The 16,471-nt window shown below is 42.8% G+C and overlaps 1 protein-coding gene across 2 annotated transcripts in view; it reads left to right on the plus strand.

The window, feature by feature from the left end:
* The window catches only part of MMRN2 (multimerin 2), a 127,790-nt gene that overhangs the window by 62,623 nt on the left and 48,696 nt on the right, over nucleotides 1-16,471 (plus strand). The window contains exon 2 of one of the 2 annotated variants that reach the window (XM_050958556.1): nucleotides 14,948-15,188. In XM_050958556.1, the coding sequence (XP_050814513.1) occupies nucleotides 15,082-15,188 (107 nt within the window). In that variant the 5' untranslated portion in view covers nucleotides 14,948-15,081. Of the gene's footprint in view, nucleotides 1-14,739; nucleotides 15,189-16,471 lie in introns of those variants that run through there. The other variant, XM_050958555.1, reaches the window with a different exon arrangement.

Consider the following 16,471-nt stretch of genomic DNA (forward strand, 5'->3'; position numbering starts at 1 on the left):
CCCTTGCTGGGTGGCAGCTGGAATCCCATTTTCTACTCACCTTTTTGTGTTGCTGTAGACGCCGCTCAGTTCAGCTGCTGCAGAATGATGCAACATTTTTACACAGGCATCATCACTCATATCAAATGTGTGCATAGTGAGGACTGTTGGGGAAATCAAACCTTTGATCTGACATTGGATTGTGGAAAATCTTTTAGATAGATAGAAAGCCCCTCCAAAATTAAGGTTCAGTTCAGCAAAACCCTGAAGTGTGTGCTTAATATTAAGTGTGTAAGTAATCTCATTGAGTTGAAATGGGGCTAGTCGTGTGGTTAAAGCTAGGTACATGTTTAAGTGCTTTGCTGAATCGAGTTCTGAGTGCCCCAAGTTAGCTATTGTCTTGCTGACAAATCATAATTCAAAGAAACTAGATTTGACAGCAACTGTTATATCATTTTCTACCACAATCAAAAGTGTTGAGCAGCTGGTCTCATGGAAGCCGGGTACCAAATCATATTTATTATTCTACTATTAGGTTACACACAGGGGTGGCTCCCGGCCCCAGCACGCCAAGCGCGTGCTTGGGGCGGCATGCCGCGGGGAGTGCTCTGCCGGTTGCCGGGAGGGCGACAGGCAGGCTGCCTTCAGCGGCATGCCTACGGAGGGTCTGCTGGTCCCTCGGCTCCGGTGGACCTTCCGTAGGCGTGCCTGCGGAGGGTCCGCTGGTCCCATAGCTTCGGTGGAGCCGCGGGACCAGCGGACCCTCCACAGGCATTCCTGCGGGAGGTCCACCGGAGCCGCGGGATCTGCGACCAGCAGAGCGCCCCCTGCGGCATGCCGTCGTGCTTGGGGCGGTGAAATGTCTAGAGCCGCTCCTGGTTACACAGGAAATAAAATGTTATAAAATACTATTCCCTGAATATTCAGTGCTGCTGACTGTATCTGCTAAATTGAGAGGCCTAACTCTGTTAAGGAAAGAATACTGTGCAGTCTTAGGAGTTGTAATGGTCTATAAGTCACTCATACCATAGTCTCAGTGTGGAAGGTTTAGATATAGAATGACTGTAGAGGGACTCTACAGCTAACTCTTGACAGACACAAAATCACAGACAAACACACAGATAATTCTCTCTTACAGCTAGACTGCGGCATTGTTTTTCCCCTTTCACAGGGAAGAGGTTGAAAAGAATATTGATCTGGAAAACAATACCCAGGCACTTTTAAACTTTCCCTCCTATTTGGTTCTTGATGAAGATATATGAAATACAATTTCCATATGCATTCATAGGATTCAAACTTCTGATAGATTGTGAATTTATGAATAGTCAAACTGTTGTTCAGTAAAAAAAGAAAAAAAAATAACCAAGACTCAAAGGAAGGCTGTCCAAAACCACTGACTCCAGCTTGGAGAGGTATAGTAAGGGTGGAAATGTATATACTAATGATACAGATCTTATTGAAGCTTTGATTGATGTTGACACCAGTGCCAGAGATCAAAGTGAATATAGACTCTTTCAAACTTTCAAAATCTCCTTGACTGATCATAGCCCAAAGTTATTTGCGTGTGTCCAATCCCCTCAATATGCAGAGTCTGCACTTCTGGAAGTCTCTGAAACAAGGTACTCTAGTGGAAAAAAATAACTTCAGCCCAGTAAAGGCCCTGGTTTTAGGGAAGCAAAGGATGGGAGGTCAAGGAAATCATTGTACTTTATAAAGTAATATATGTTGACTGGAGGGTATGCTTATATAATTTGCGGGTGATACCAAGATGGGAGGGGTTGCTGGCACTTTGGAGGATGGGATTAGAATTCAAAATGGCCTTAACAAATTGAAGAATTGGTCTGAATTCAAAAAGATTAAATTCAATAGACAAGTGCAAAGTACTTCGTTTAGAAGGAAAAAAAATCAAATGCACAACTACAAATGGGAAATAACTGGCCTGGCAGAAATACTGCAGAAAATGAGCTGGGGTTATAGTGGATCACAAACTGAGCATGAACCAACAATATGACACAGTTTAAAAAAAAAAGGCTAGTTTGTTCTGGGGTGTATTAACATAAGTGTTGTATGTAAGACATTGGAGATAATTGTCCAACTCTACCTGAGGTGTCACCGGTGCTGAATAGAGTACTGCATCCAGTTCTGGGCGCCACACTTCAAGAAAGATGTGGGCAAACCAAAGTTCAGAGGAGAGTACCAAAAATAATAAAAGGTTTAGACAACCCTGACCGATGAGGAAGGGTTTAAAAAAAAAAAAACTGGGCATGTTTAGTCTTGAGACAAGAACACTGAGGACAGGCCTGGTTGTCATAAACAGATAGCTAAGGGTTAATGTCTCTTTCACCTGAAGCACCTGACCAGAGGACCAATCAGGAAACCGGATTTTTTCAACTTTGGGTGGAGGGAATTTTGTGTCTGAGGTCTTTGTCTGTCTGCCTGCTTTCTCTGAGCTTTGGAGAAGTAGTTTCTGCTTTCTAATCTTCTGTTTCTAAGTGTAAGGACAAAGAGATTAGATAGTAAGTTATATGGTTTTTTTTCTTTGGTATTTGCATGAATATAAGTGCTGGAGTGCTTTGATTTGTATTCTTCGGCCTCAATTTTTGCCTTAGAAGTCATGGTTCCTGTTTTCTTGTGTTGGGGTGCCCTCCGGTGTTTATCTTCAGAACTGCAGGTTCTCTGTTGCCTCCTGAAGTCTGCCTAGCAACAGTGCCTTTAGCTAATCTTCAATGTTAAGTAAACCTGAAAAACCACTTTATTTGCATGTATATAGTGCTGGTAATGACTCTCAATGGGAGAGCTATTGCATGACAAAAGACCTGTAACAGCTCCTTAATGGCTTCTTGCTTAATATGCAAGCCACAAACTGCCAGAGAGAGCAGAAAAAAAAAAAGTCTCTCTGGTTTCTTTTTAAAACCAAACTCTCTCTGCTAAAAAGTCCCTAGCAGAGAAAAGAAAAATATAATATTCCTACTGGCTTCTGGATTCTATCTCACCACTGCACACCATGTCAAACCTTAGTCCCAGATTTGGACCTTAGCGTCCAAAATATGGGGGTTAGCATGAAAACCTCCAAGCTTAGTTACCAGCTTGGATCTGGTACTTAAGGCCAAAAAGTGTCAAATAGGCCAAAACAGAGTGACTTACCTGGGGCACCAGGTGGGTCGAGGAACCATAAACCCCCTACAGGCCAAGGTGGATGCTATCCAAAAGTGGCCTGTCCCACGGTCCAAGAAGCAGGTCCAATCCTTCTTAGGCTTGGCCGGATACTACAGGCGATTTGTACCACACTACAGCCAAATCGCTGCCCCATTGACCGACCTGACCAAAAAGACCCAGCCAAATGCCGTTAAGTGGACTGATGAGTGTCAAAAGGCCTTTACCCAGCTTAAGGCGATGCTCATGTCTGACCCTGTGCTCAGGGCCCCGGACTTTGACAAGCCATTCCTAGTAACCACAGATGCATCTGAGCGTGGTATAGGAGCAGTGCTCATGCAGGAAGCAACAGATCACAACTTCCATCCTGTCGTGTTTCTCAGCAAGAAACTGTCTGAGAGGGAAAGTCACTGGTCAGTCAGTGAAAAGGAATGCTATGCCATTGTGTACGCCCTGGAAAAGCTACGCCCATATGTTTGGGGACGGCGGTTCCAACTACAAACTGACCATGCTGCACTAAAGTGGCTTCATCCTGCCAAGGGGAACAACAATAAACTTCGTCGTTGGAGTTTAGCTCTCCAAGATTTTGATTTTGAAATTCAACACATCACAGGAGCTTCTAACAAAGTTGCTGATGCTCTCTCCCGTGAGAGTTTCCCAGAATTCAGTAGTTAAAAAGTGTTCTTAAAATGTACAAGTCTGTTAGTTGTATACTTAGTAGTACATGTAAAGGTGCATGTGTTGTAGTAATCTGTTTATTTTAAAGTTCTAAAAGGAAATCACCGCCAGTGAGCTTCCCCACTGTCTGCAATTTGGGGGGGCGTGTCATAAACAGATAGCTAAGGGTTAATGTCTCTTTCACCTGAAGCACCTGACCAGAGGACCAATCAGGAAACGGATTTTTTTCAACTCTGGGTGGAGGGAAGTTTGTGTCTGAGTCTTTTGTCTGTCTGCCTGCTTTCTCTGAGCTTTGGAGAAGTAGTTTCTGCTTTCTAATCTTCTGTTTCTAAGTGTAAGGACAAAGAGATCAGATAGTAAGTTATATGGTTTCTTTTCTTTGGTATTTGCATGAATATAAGTGCTGGAGTGCTTTGATTTGTATTCTTTTTGAATAAGGCTGTTTATTCAATATTCTTTTAAGCAATTGACCCTGTATTTTGTCACCTTAATACAGAGAGACCATTTGTATGTATTTTTTCTTTCTTTTTTATATAAAGCTTTCTTTTAAGACCTGTTGGAGTTTTCTTTTCTGGGAAATTTCAGGGAAATTGAGTCTGTACTCACCAGGGAATTGGTGGGAGGAAGAAATCAGAGGGAGATCTGTGTGTGCTGGATTTGCTAGCCTGATTTTGCATTCCCTCTGGGTGAAGAGGAAAGTGCTTTTGTTTCCAGGACTGGGAACGGAGAGGGGGAGTCACTCTGTTTGCATTCACAGAGCTTGTGTCTGTGTATCTCTCCAGGAGCACCTGGAGGGGGGAAGGGAAAAAGGATTATTTCCCTTTGTTGTGAGACTCAAGGGATTTGGGTCTTGGGGTCCCAGAGTGCCCCAAAACACTCTAATTTTTTGGGTGGTGGCAGCAAGTACCAGGTCCAAGCTGGTAACTAAGCTTGGAGGTTTTCATGCTAATCCCCATATTTTGGACGCTAAGGTCCAAATCTGGGACTAAGGTTTGACACTGGTAAACATTCAAATATGTTAAGAACTGTTATAAAGAGGATGATGATCAGTGATTCTTCATGCCTACTGAAGGTAAGATAACAAGTAATTGGCTTAATCTGCAGCAAGGGAGATTTAGGTTAGATATGATGGCAACATCGTGTAATGGCAGACAGCTAAAAAGTGACAAGTTAAGTGCTTATATACAAATGCTAGAAGTCTGAATAATAAAATGGGTGAACAAGAGTGCCTCATATTGAATGAGAATATTGATATAACGGGCATCACAGAAACTTTGTGGAATGAGGATAATCAATGGGACACAGTAATACCAGCGTACAAAATATATCGGAAAGACAGAACAGGTTGTGCTGGTGGGGGAGTGGCACTATATGTGAAAAAGCGTAGAATCAAATGAAGTAAAAAATCTTCAGTGAACCAGACTGCACCATAGAGTCTCTATGGATAATAATTCCATGCTCTAATAATAAGAATAGAGCAGTAGAGATATATTACCAATCATCTGACCAGGATGGTGATAGTGACTGTGAAATGCTCAAGGAGATTAAAGAGGCTGTAAAAATAAAAACGCAATAATATCCAGGGATTTCAACTATCCCCATATTAACTGGGTATGTCATCTCAGGACGGGATGCAAAGATAGTTTCTTGACACCTTAAATGACTGCTTCTTTGAGCAGCTAGTCCTGAATTCCACAGAGGAGAGGCAATTCTTGATTTAGTCCTAAGTGGAACACAGGATCTGGTCCAAGAGGTGAATATAGCTGAATCGCTTGGTAATAGTGACCATAATATAAATTAAATTTAACATCCCTGTGGTGAGGAAAACACCATAGCAGCCTAACACTAGTATTTAATTTCACAAAGGGGGACTACACAAAAATTAGGAAGTTAGTTAAACAGAAATTAAAAGGTCCAGTGCCAAAAGTGAAATCCCTGCAAGCTGCTTGGAAACTTTTTAAAGACATCATAGTAGAGGCTCAACTTAAATGTATATTCCAAATTAAAAAACATAGCAAGAGAACCAAAAAGGTGCCACCATGGCTAAACAAAGCCAAAGAAGCAGTGAGAGACAGAAAAGCATCCCTTAAAAAGTGGAAGTTAAATCCTAGTGAGGAAAATAGAAAGGAACATAAACTCTAGCAAGTGAAGTGTAAAAATATAATTAGGAAGGCCAAAAAAGAATTTGAAGAACAGTTAGCCAAAGACTCAAAAAGTAATAGCATTTTTTTTTAAAGTACATCAGAAGCAGGAAACCTGCTAAACAACCAGTGGGGCCACTGCACGATCGAGATGCTAAAGGAGCCCTTAAGGATGATAAGGCCATTGTGGAGAAACTAAATAAATTCTTTGCATCGGTCTTCATGGCTGATTCCCAAAGCTGAGCCATTCTTTTTAGGTGACAAATCTGAGGAACTGTCCCAAATTAAGGTGTCATTAGAGGTGGTTTTGGAACAAATTGATAAACTAAATAGTAATAAGACACCAGTACCAGATGGTATTCCCCTAGGAGTTCTGAAGGAACTCAGATGTGAAATTGCAGAACAATGTAGCCTATCATTTAAATCAGCTTCTGTACCAAATGACTGGGAGATAACGGGATGCTAATTTTTAAAAAGGGTTCCAGAGGTGATCCAGGCAATTACAGGCTGGTAAGCCTGACTTCAGTACTGGGCAAACTGGTTGAAACTATAGTAAAGAACAAAATTGTCAGATACATAGATGAACATAATTTGTTGGGGAAGAACGGTTTTTGTAAAGGGAAATCATGCCTCACCAATCTTTGAGATGGTCAACAAGCATGTGGACAAGGGGGATCCAGCAGATACAGTGTATTTAGATTTTCAGAAATCCTTTGACAAGGTCCCTCACCAAAGGCTCTTAAGCAAAGTAAGCTGTCATGGGATAAGAGGGAAGGTAAGTGGTTAAAAGATAGAAATAAATGGTCAGTTTTCAGAATGGAGAGAGGTAAATAGTGGTGCCCCCCAGGGGTCTGTACTGGGACCAGTCCTATTCAACATATTCATAAATGATCTAGAAAAAGAAAGTAAACAGTGAGGTGGCAAAATTTGCAGATGATCCAAAACTACTCAAGATAGTTAAGTCCCAGGCAGACTGTGAAGAACTACAAAAGGATCTCACAAAACTGAGAGACTGGGCAACAGAATGGCAGATGAAATTCAATGCTGACAAATGCAAAGGTAATGCACATTGGAAAACATAATCCCAACTATACATATAAAACAATGGCTTCTAAATTAGATGTTCTCACTCAAGAAAGAGATCTTGGAGTCACTGTAGATAGTTCTCTGAAAACATCCACTCAATGTGCAGCGGCAGTCAAAAAAGTGAACAGAATTTTGGGAATCATTAAGAAAGGAATAGATAAGATGACAAAAAATATCACATTGCTTCTGTATAAATCCATGGTTCAGCCACATCTTGAATACTGCATGCAGATGTGGGTAGCCTCATCTCAAAAAAGATATATTGGAATTGGAAAAGGTTCAGAAAAGGGCAACAAAAATTATTACGCATATGGAACAGCTTTCATATGAGGAGAGATTGATAAGACTGAGGCTACGTCTTCACTACCTGCCGTATCGGCGGGTAGCAATCGATTGCTCGGGGATCGATATATTGTGATCCCCGAACGCACTTATATCGATTCCGGAACTCCACCAACCCGAACGGAGTTGCGAAGTCGACATGGGGAGCCGCGGACATTGATCCCGCGCCGTGAGGACGGTGAGTAATTAGATCTTAGATACTTCGACTTCAGCTACGTTATTCACGTAGCTGAAGTTGTGTATCTGAGATCGATTTTCCCCCATAGTGTAGACCAGCCCTGGGACTTCTCAGCTTGGAAAAGAGACGACTAAGGGGGTTATGATGAAGTCCATAAAAGCATGACTGGTATGGAGAAAGTAAATAAGGAAGTGTTAATTACTCCTTCTCATAACACAAGAACTAGGAATCACCAAATGAAATTAATAGGCAGTAGGTTTAAAACAAAGAAAATGAAGTATTTTTTCACACAGCGCACAGTCAACCTGTGGAACTCTTTGCCAGAGGATGTTGTGTAGGCCAAGGCTATAATAGGATTCAAAAAAGAACTAGATAAATTCATGGAGGAGAGGTCCATCAGAGGCTATTAGCCAGGATGGGCAGGGATGATGTCCCTAGCATCCGTTTGCCCATTCCAGGCTTCTGGCAACAGGGGATGGATCACTTGATGATTAGCTCTTCTCCTCATTCCCTCTGGAGCACCTGGGATTGGCCACTGATTGGCCACAGCCTGCGCAGCTGTCCTGCCCAGCCCCTGAGCTCCTGGCTGGCCCCAGCTCCTCCCCTGCTGTCTCCCCTCCCCTGAAGCCTCAGCTCACCGTGATGGCAGAACACATTCCAAAAGGGGCTGGAGAGGGGGTCCTGGGAGGTAATGTTCAGGGGAGGCTGGGGTTGAATAGGGGGTGGAGTCCCAGGGGGCTTTTAGGGGACAGGGAGCGGGGCAGGGGGTTGGATAGGGGGCAGTCAGAAGGCAGGAAGTCGAAGGGGGCAGCTGGGGGAGGGAAGCCAGGCTATTTAGGGAGGCACAGCCTTCCCTACCCAGCCCTCCATACCGTTTCACAACCCTGATGTGGCCCTCGGGCCAAAAAGTTTGACCACCCCTGGGCTAGATGGACCTTTGGTCTGACCCAGTATGGCCATTTTTATGGTGTTTTGGGGTTGGGGAGGGGAAATTTAACTATAAAGATCATTAAGCACTGGAATATGTGGAATCTCATCATTGGAGATTTTTAAGAACAGGTTAGACAAACTTGTCAGGAATAGTCTAGGTATTCTTGGTCCTGGCTTAGCACAGGGGCCTGGACTATATGACCTGTCAAGATTCCTTCCAGTCTTACATTTCTATGATTCTGTATTTTACAGAGAAAAGACAGAAAGAATAGGTTTCAGGATTTAGAACTTGAGCTCTATACCTGGCAAAAGCACAGAGCTGGAAACCCTGCAGCAATCTTAAGTAGAGAAATCTACTCAAAGTAGGCAGTAAATGTGAAGCTTGTCATTGAAAACCCTTACTAAGGGCTAAAGTGAGGACTGAGGGCTGATCTACACTACTCAGTTAGGTTGACATAAGGCAGGGATGGGCAAACTTTTTGGCCTGAGGGCCATGTCGGTGTTCTGAAACTGTATGGAGGGCTGGCTAGGGAAACTGTATAGAGGGCCGGGTAGCCTGGCCTCCGCCCCCTATCTGCCCCCCTTCCACTTCCTGCCCTCTGACTGCCCCCCTTCGCAGAACCCCTCACCCATCCAAGCCCCCGCTGCTCCTTGTCCCCTGACCGCACCATCCCGGGATCCCTGCCTCTAACCACCCCCTGGGACCCCACCCCCATCCAACTGCCCCTGCTCCCTGTCCCATATCCACGCCCCTGACCCCTATCCACACCCCCACTCCCTGACAGGCCTCAATGGCACCCTGATTCGGCATCCCACTTCAGGACATTTGCAAAGTGGCAACTTGGCCTCTGTCTGCACATTTATGGCACACTACACCCTGACTCAAGCAGCTGCTGCAGATGCATCAGTGGGAACAGCATTAAAAAGCATCACTGTTGCCAACTTCCTCACACTCTTCTCCAGACTGAACACTGCTTGAGAGTCACCACATGTGGAATACACATGAGGACCAGCACTTAAAGAAGAAATGACCATTACTTACTGTAACTGGAAGCTCTTTAAGGTCCCTATCTGTATTCCACTACCTGCCCACCTTCCTCTCTGCTTTGGGCCCTATTGCATTGTGGTAAGATGAGGAACTGGAGAGGCATTGACCCACTCTGCCTCTTGTACTGAAGCATGCGAGAAGACACTGTGCATGTATTGGTCAATGGACACCGCTTGGAAGAATTTCCAGACTCAGGCACATGGCATGCACACATCTCAAAGAACCTCCAGTTACAGAAAATAACCTTCATTGCTGTCTGGCTCTTTTAGAATATCAGGGTTGGAAGGGACATCAGGAGATCATCTAATCCAACCCCCTGCTCAAAGCAAGACCAATCCCCAGACAGATTTTTACCCCCATTCCCTAAATGGCCCCCTCAAGAATTCACAACCCTGGGTTTAGCAGGCCAATGCTCAAACCACTCAGTTATCTCTTCCCCCTAATGCATTGAGTGACAGAGACCCAACAATGGGGTGGGATTTTAGTGTGAAATCTCTTTTGTCACAATGTGTCTAAATAGTTCAATGGCGTGTGACATTTTTGGAGGATGGGCATGGAAAGAGAATCACATGCATTTGTGGCTGACAAATGCCATTTGGCCAGGCAGCTTTTTGTAAACAGAATATAGGTTTTGTTATACTGGATCACACACCATTGATCTGCATAAGATTGCTAGATGAGATCCTGTCTCTGATGCAGCCAGTTCTAGATGCCTTAGAAAAAAAGGGGGAAAGAGCTGCATAATGGTCATATCTACATGGGAAAGAATCCTATTTGACCTCTTAACAATCAGTTTAAAATTTGATGTTCTTTTTGCACAGCTAATTAATAAATCAGTTCTTCCTTCCCATGCAATGAGTAATATATGGTCCAGCTACTATGCAGTATATAGGGCATACAAGCAAGTAGTGAAATGTTGTTAGTGCAACATTCATTGATCTTCATGCTACCTTTCCTCCAAAATTTGTAAGAGAAATTCAGCAATAAAACCAGTGAGAATGCAGCTTCAAGAATTTGCAATGTCATGGTTTCCCGTGCTGCAAGACTTGCTGAAGGAATATGTCCCCATTCTGAGCAGCAAAGAAGTTGCACTCCTTAGTTGTTTTCTGTAGGTGCCCACCTGCGCAGGTTAACAGTTTACTCATTTCTAGAGGTCATTGCATTGAGAGTGTGCATGCATGTGTGCGTGATTATAAGACAGAAAGAGAACAGGGCCGTGTTTCCAGGCATGGAAATCCATATCTAATGAATATTTATTCTGTTAATGCCCCATCCCTCTCCATGAACATAAAATTCTCTTCAATTATTCAGGCTATGTGCAGACATCTAAAGTCAGAACATGGGTTTCTGCAGCAACAAATGCTCTTTAAAACCATTCCTGGTTTCTGAGTTTTTTTAAAAGGCTCTCTCTTTTTTTTTTTAAATGTTTAAACCATTCATGTTTAAACCATTCATGTTTATAACCACAATTTATCGAGCAGAATATACTGAATCTGAATCTTAAATGGATCAATTAAATCCGTTTTCTTGTTTCCTTGCTCAAGGCAAAGAATGGGAAACTGTAGTATGAAAAATTAATTTAAGAACTTTTCTACACAGGGAAAAGCCCAGAATAGTTACAAAGCCCAGAATAGTGCCCCATGTGGATGCTTTATTCTGGAATAAATGTCACTTTATTGTGGAATAATAAGTGCACTTCATAAGCACACTCATTATTCTGTAATAAAGTGACTTTTTACCTAGAGAATTGAGGGAGGTAATATGGAACAGCTTATTCCACAATAGCTACTTTGATCAATTTTCCCATGTAGACAAGCTCTTAGGCAGAGGTCCTGTTTGCCTCTGTTGGTGGTGAGACACACACCTCATATTGGCCTGTAGTAATGGTTTCCCAGTCAGAGGAGTAAAAAAGTGACCAAAGTGAGATGTTTCATCATAGATCTTACCCATTTCTAAGGAGATTAGGATAAATGTTCTGGGTTACACTTCTGATATGATTATGGAACATTTATGTCCTCACTACAAGTGCAAGGGAGGGAGGAAGATCTTGAATAAACACAAATAGATGTAGTAATTAGCAAGCATGGTAAGAGCAATTATGAAAGCTATGTGCAGAATGAATGGATGTATAGTTAAGTCTGGTGTAGCTGTATGTGATAGTTGCTCCTAACCTGAAATTCTGTACTGACTGAAGCATTTTAGGTAGTAAGAGCACAGGAAATGTTGCTAATGATCAGGACCAAACAAGGAAGAGCAAATATTGATCAACAACTGAAAGTCAATTCCTGAAATGGAGATGCCATTGCACTGAAACCTTGGTGGAGAGGCTCATATGAGAGGTTCCAGGAACCCCTGAAAAATAGTCCTGCAGCTCACCAAAAGATTTTGTATTGTTCTAGTTATCAAGTTGCTTGCTGATGTGCTTCAGAACATTGCCCTGAAATACATTTGTGGAGTAAAACCTATTTCCAAATAATTTTGCAAAGTGCATTTTAAAATCAGATTTTTATCACATACCCTTTCTCTCTCCCCATCAGTGATACACACATTCTAAAAAATGTGGTTAAAGCTAACACTTCAGGTAGGATGACAGTTCAGTCTGGCTCAGTTGGGTAGTGACCAAGAGCCATTCAATGGATGTTAGGTGGCCTTTGTGAAATTAGTTGGTATCAGTCCAGCTTTAGGTGGACAGGTGTCCTTATCATAAAGCCCACCTTCACAATGGCGGTCCTTGGTGGCAGACTGATCAGCAAACCCAAGGAATGAACAGATAAGGAGATTGAACTACTCTTCAGCCCCTATACCTGGTTCCACTGAGCTGCTTCCGAAACATCAGGTCAGTGTAGGCAAAGTTTTCAAGTATGATGTTCCAAAATGAGGGCTCTTATCTGCTCCCCTGGAGTAGGGAGAAAATAAAATTGACAGCTAGTTAACCAATGGGTTAGTTGCTGGAAACAGGGAGTAGCAGGTGAGTATGTTACCTAGAGGCCCAAAATCAGGACAATCAGTACTAAGACGGGGTTAACATTAAGTTTTGTTTAGTAAGGGGGCACCTTTTCATAATTTATACAGACCCTTTCTACTTTGCAGCTGTCCTTGCTGTACTAGGCCCATAGATAGACAATTGCTAAAATATTGATTATCCTGGAGACTGCACTTTTCATTAGTATTAAAAAAAAATTTCATTATTAATGTGCAAATGGCTGTGTAATCTGTATATTTTGGCTGCTTCATTTCTAAGCAGCATATTTTAAAAGCCGCATAAAATAAATTCTAATACCCAAAAGAGAGGTGAGCACTAGACACTCCAGAAACAGTCATAGGGCACAGAAATACTGCCCTATATTCTATGTGTGATATGTCTAATCTGACTGCGGATAAGGGCTGAATGGACGATAGAAGATTGAATGGAAAGATATGTGATGGAAGATAGCTTAACGGGGTTTGGAAGTAGGTACTGATTGGAACAGTCATTATTATCTGTAGCCCAAAGGTCCTCCTTAGAACCCATGTTACTATAGTAGCTTTGTTTAAGACTTCATGTTTGTTTCAGTTTGTCTGTGAAGGAATTCAGCTGATACACAAACATAATGAATAGGTCAAAGGTATACAAAGTAACTTGAACACTGACAGGTACTTGTAATCCAAGTACGTTTGTATCTGAATCATATCTCATGAAATAATCACACATTGAGAGTAATGTGTATCGTAATGGGATGCACTCAAACATGAAATACAACAGAAAGACAGGAAGGAAACAGAAGGAAGATGCTCATTACCTTTAGAGTTGCAGATCCAGAACCGTATCTTGTTGTTTCATGTCTCTAGAGAGGTGACTATAGAGGGCATACATTCTCTCCCTGGAGAGAGATTTTCTCAAGTCTGTTTTGTGCCACCTACCTTTTGGTTGCTCAGTTGCTGTTGGCTGGACACAGTGTTCAAGTCTACTATAGACTCAGAAGACTGACATTAGGCAGAAACAGGTATGTCCTTCTTCATCTGGTTACTGTTGTCAAGTAGAAAGGAAGTAAAAAAGAGAGAGAGGCCCAAATTCAGCCCCAAGTGGGTGCAACTTCACTAATTTCAATGGTGAACCCTTCCACTGCCATCAGAAAGGCTAAGAGTAGAATTAGGACTCTACTCTCCCTACCTTTAATCTACTTTGGAGTAGTTCGAGCACATTTACATTTCACACTCTGAAGGACATGCAGCATTCTTGCATGTGTATCCTCCATTCACACTGCATATGAATTCAGTGCCTGACCTAACAATTGTGCATCCAAATATGCACCAGAGCACCAATCTCTTTTAATTTATGAAGCATCTTTCCTATAAACTCTATCCTCAAATACGTTAGAGAGTTACATACGGCAAGACAGTGAGGCAAGAGAGGCACCCTATAGACTAACAACAGAAACCACACAGTGATGGCCATTAAAATCAACATTTGCCAACAGTTATGATACAGTGATATTCAATATGTCACAGATGTTTCCTTTCGAAGTAGGGTGAAATGTGGCAGGATCTCAGTTACTACTGTGTGTTAGCTGTTGGCAAATACTGGTAACTTTATTACATAGCAACATATCATATAGGGTCCACACTCAAAGGAAGTGGAAAGAGAAGGTACCCAGACTGGGATTTTCAGAAGTGTTCAACACTGGCATAACTCTGGTGTAAAATGCCTGTTGTTAAACTAACACTGAATATTGTTCCATCCAAACTATGGAAAGAAATCTCTACAAATCCCCTAATATCTATTTACCCAAGCTCTCCTCTCACTGCACTCAGAGTACTACCCAGTAATAGCTTGCAATATGTACTATAATTATGCTAAAAAGAGTATAACCAGTGCCTTCCAGCCTTTAAATCATAGCAGTAACATGTGAGCAGATGCTATAGCAGGTTGGTTTGTGACATATTCTTGAGCTTGGGGAACACCACAGTGGAAATCTGCTACATCGCTCAATATTTTCTTTTCTTTCTTTTCCTTTCCTTTAAAGCTAACATCCTCTTCCTGTGCCCCAGGGAGAAGGCAGGTGATAAAGACTAAATTCCTGTTCACCAACAAGTTTAGAAGGCAGCCAAAATCAGACATTCCTTGAATAAACTATGATGACCCTTCCCCCACTTCTTTTCTCCCCTTTCTGTCTTTTGAGCTCCACACAGGAACCCAGCCTCACATTGTTTGATGGCCTCTGACATTTCCACAGTCACTGGGAGGGCTGAAAGCTTTTTCCGCTCTTTGTTGCAAGACTTTTTTTTTCCTCTTCCAAGTTTTAACTTAAAAAATATTATGAGGGCATTCCAGAAGTAAATCAGTGTGCGCTTCAGGGAAGAGAATGAGAGGCAGGTGTGGCTGGTTAGGAAAAGCCATAATGATAGTGAAGTTTTTGCTCCTCTGTGTCTCAGTAGGACGGGTGGAGCTGGTCACACATTCAAGAAATCCTGGATACGAAGATGGCTCTTTCCACAACTCAAAGACATCAATTTATGGGACATCTACATATCCTCAATTGTTCCCCGTGTCACAGGAGGATTGGGAGATGGAGAAGCTCAAGGAGGAGACCCCGGACCATCTTTCAAGCACCATAACTTCACACCAAGGAGAAAGAGGGGATTCAGATGCTGGAACCCCACAGTCCAGAAATGGGTAAGTAAGATATTTACTCCTGCATATAATGGCACTGGGCTCCTGCTTGGGAGAGAGAGAGTCTCCTATAAAGAATGGATCAGATTCTCAGTTTATATCGTGTCTTAATGGGGGAGGGAGGGCTAGATGTTACAGCTGCCAAATGAAAAGCAAAATAAATAGTCTGTAGAGGATGAAACCATGGAAGACTTAAGCTCTGTTCCTCATCCCAAAATAGGAAGGCTGAGTGTGCTTACCATGTGCATACACAGCACTTCGCACAATGCTGTCCCGATATTGGTTTGGGCCTTAAACTGCTACTGTAATACAGACAAGTAATAGTTTTGAAGTAAAGGTGGCTGAATTAAATAAACTCATTAATTTATCCATTTTCCTCTTCCCAATCCAATCCTGATTTATGCACATGCATTTATTTGTTGCATGGAAGTACTGACTGAATAGTGTGTACAGACAGATTTCAGCCTAGGGTGTGGGTGAAAAATGTTCATTTTGACTATGCACAATTCATTGTTTGTGGTGTGTGGCTGGTCACCTAAATCACATGATATTATTTCTGCTCCCTCATTGGGCAACACATTTTAAGAAGAGGACAGAAAATAGTAATGAATGAATAGAGAATAATGAACAAATGTCTAATTCTAGTCACGCAGAAAATATCCTTGTTCACATGTGGATACAGGTATTGGTAGAAACAGCCATTCTCCAGGCATTGGTGTGAACAAAAATATGCCCATGTAAATGTTTGCAGATAAGCCCCCATTTAGTAAGGTACACAAGCACATGCCTCAACTTTAAGAATGTACGTAAATACCTTGCTGAATCAGGGCCATACTGAACAGTAAGGGGTGTGAATGTGATGAAACCAAGCAGTGTTTCAGATTTTGAATGAATGGTTCTGCAGCATATGATCAGGTGTCCTCTAAAGCAGAAGTGGACAAACTATGGTGGCCTGCGGGACCCTCCTGCCCGGCCCCTGAGCTCCTGGCCCAGGAGGCTAACCCCTGGCCACTGCTCCCCTTCCCCTGCAGTCTCAGCACACTGTGCTGCTGGTGCAATGCTCTGGGCAGCCAGGCAGCGCAGCTGCAGAGCCCGGCCTGACCCAGTGGTCTGTGCTGTGCTGTGGCATGGCTGGCTCCAGCCGGGAGGCACAGCTGTAGCGCTGCCAGCCACTGGTGCTCCAGGCAGCACGGTAAGGGGCAGGGAGCGGGGGGGTTGGATACAGGGCAGGGGAGTTCAGCATGTGAATAGAGGTCAGGGCAGTCAGAAGGCAAGGATCAGGGGGG

The sequence above is a fragment of the Gopherus flavomarginatus genome, chromosome 6, assembly GCF_025201925.1.
Source record: "Gopherus flavomarginatus isolate rGopFla2 chromosome 6, rGopFla2.mat.asm, whole genome shotgun sequence".
Lineage (NCBI taxonomy): Eukaryota > Metazoa > Chordata > Testudines > Testudinidae > Gopherus > Gopherus flavomarginatus.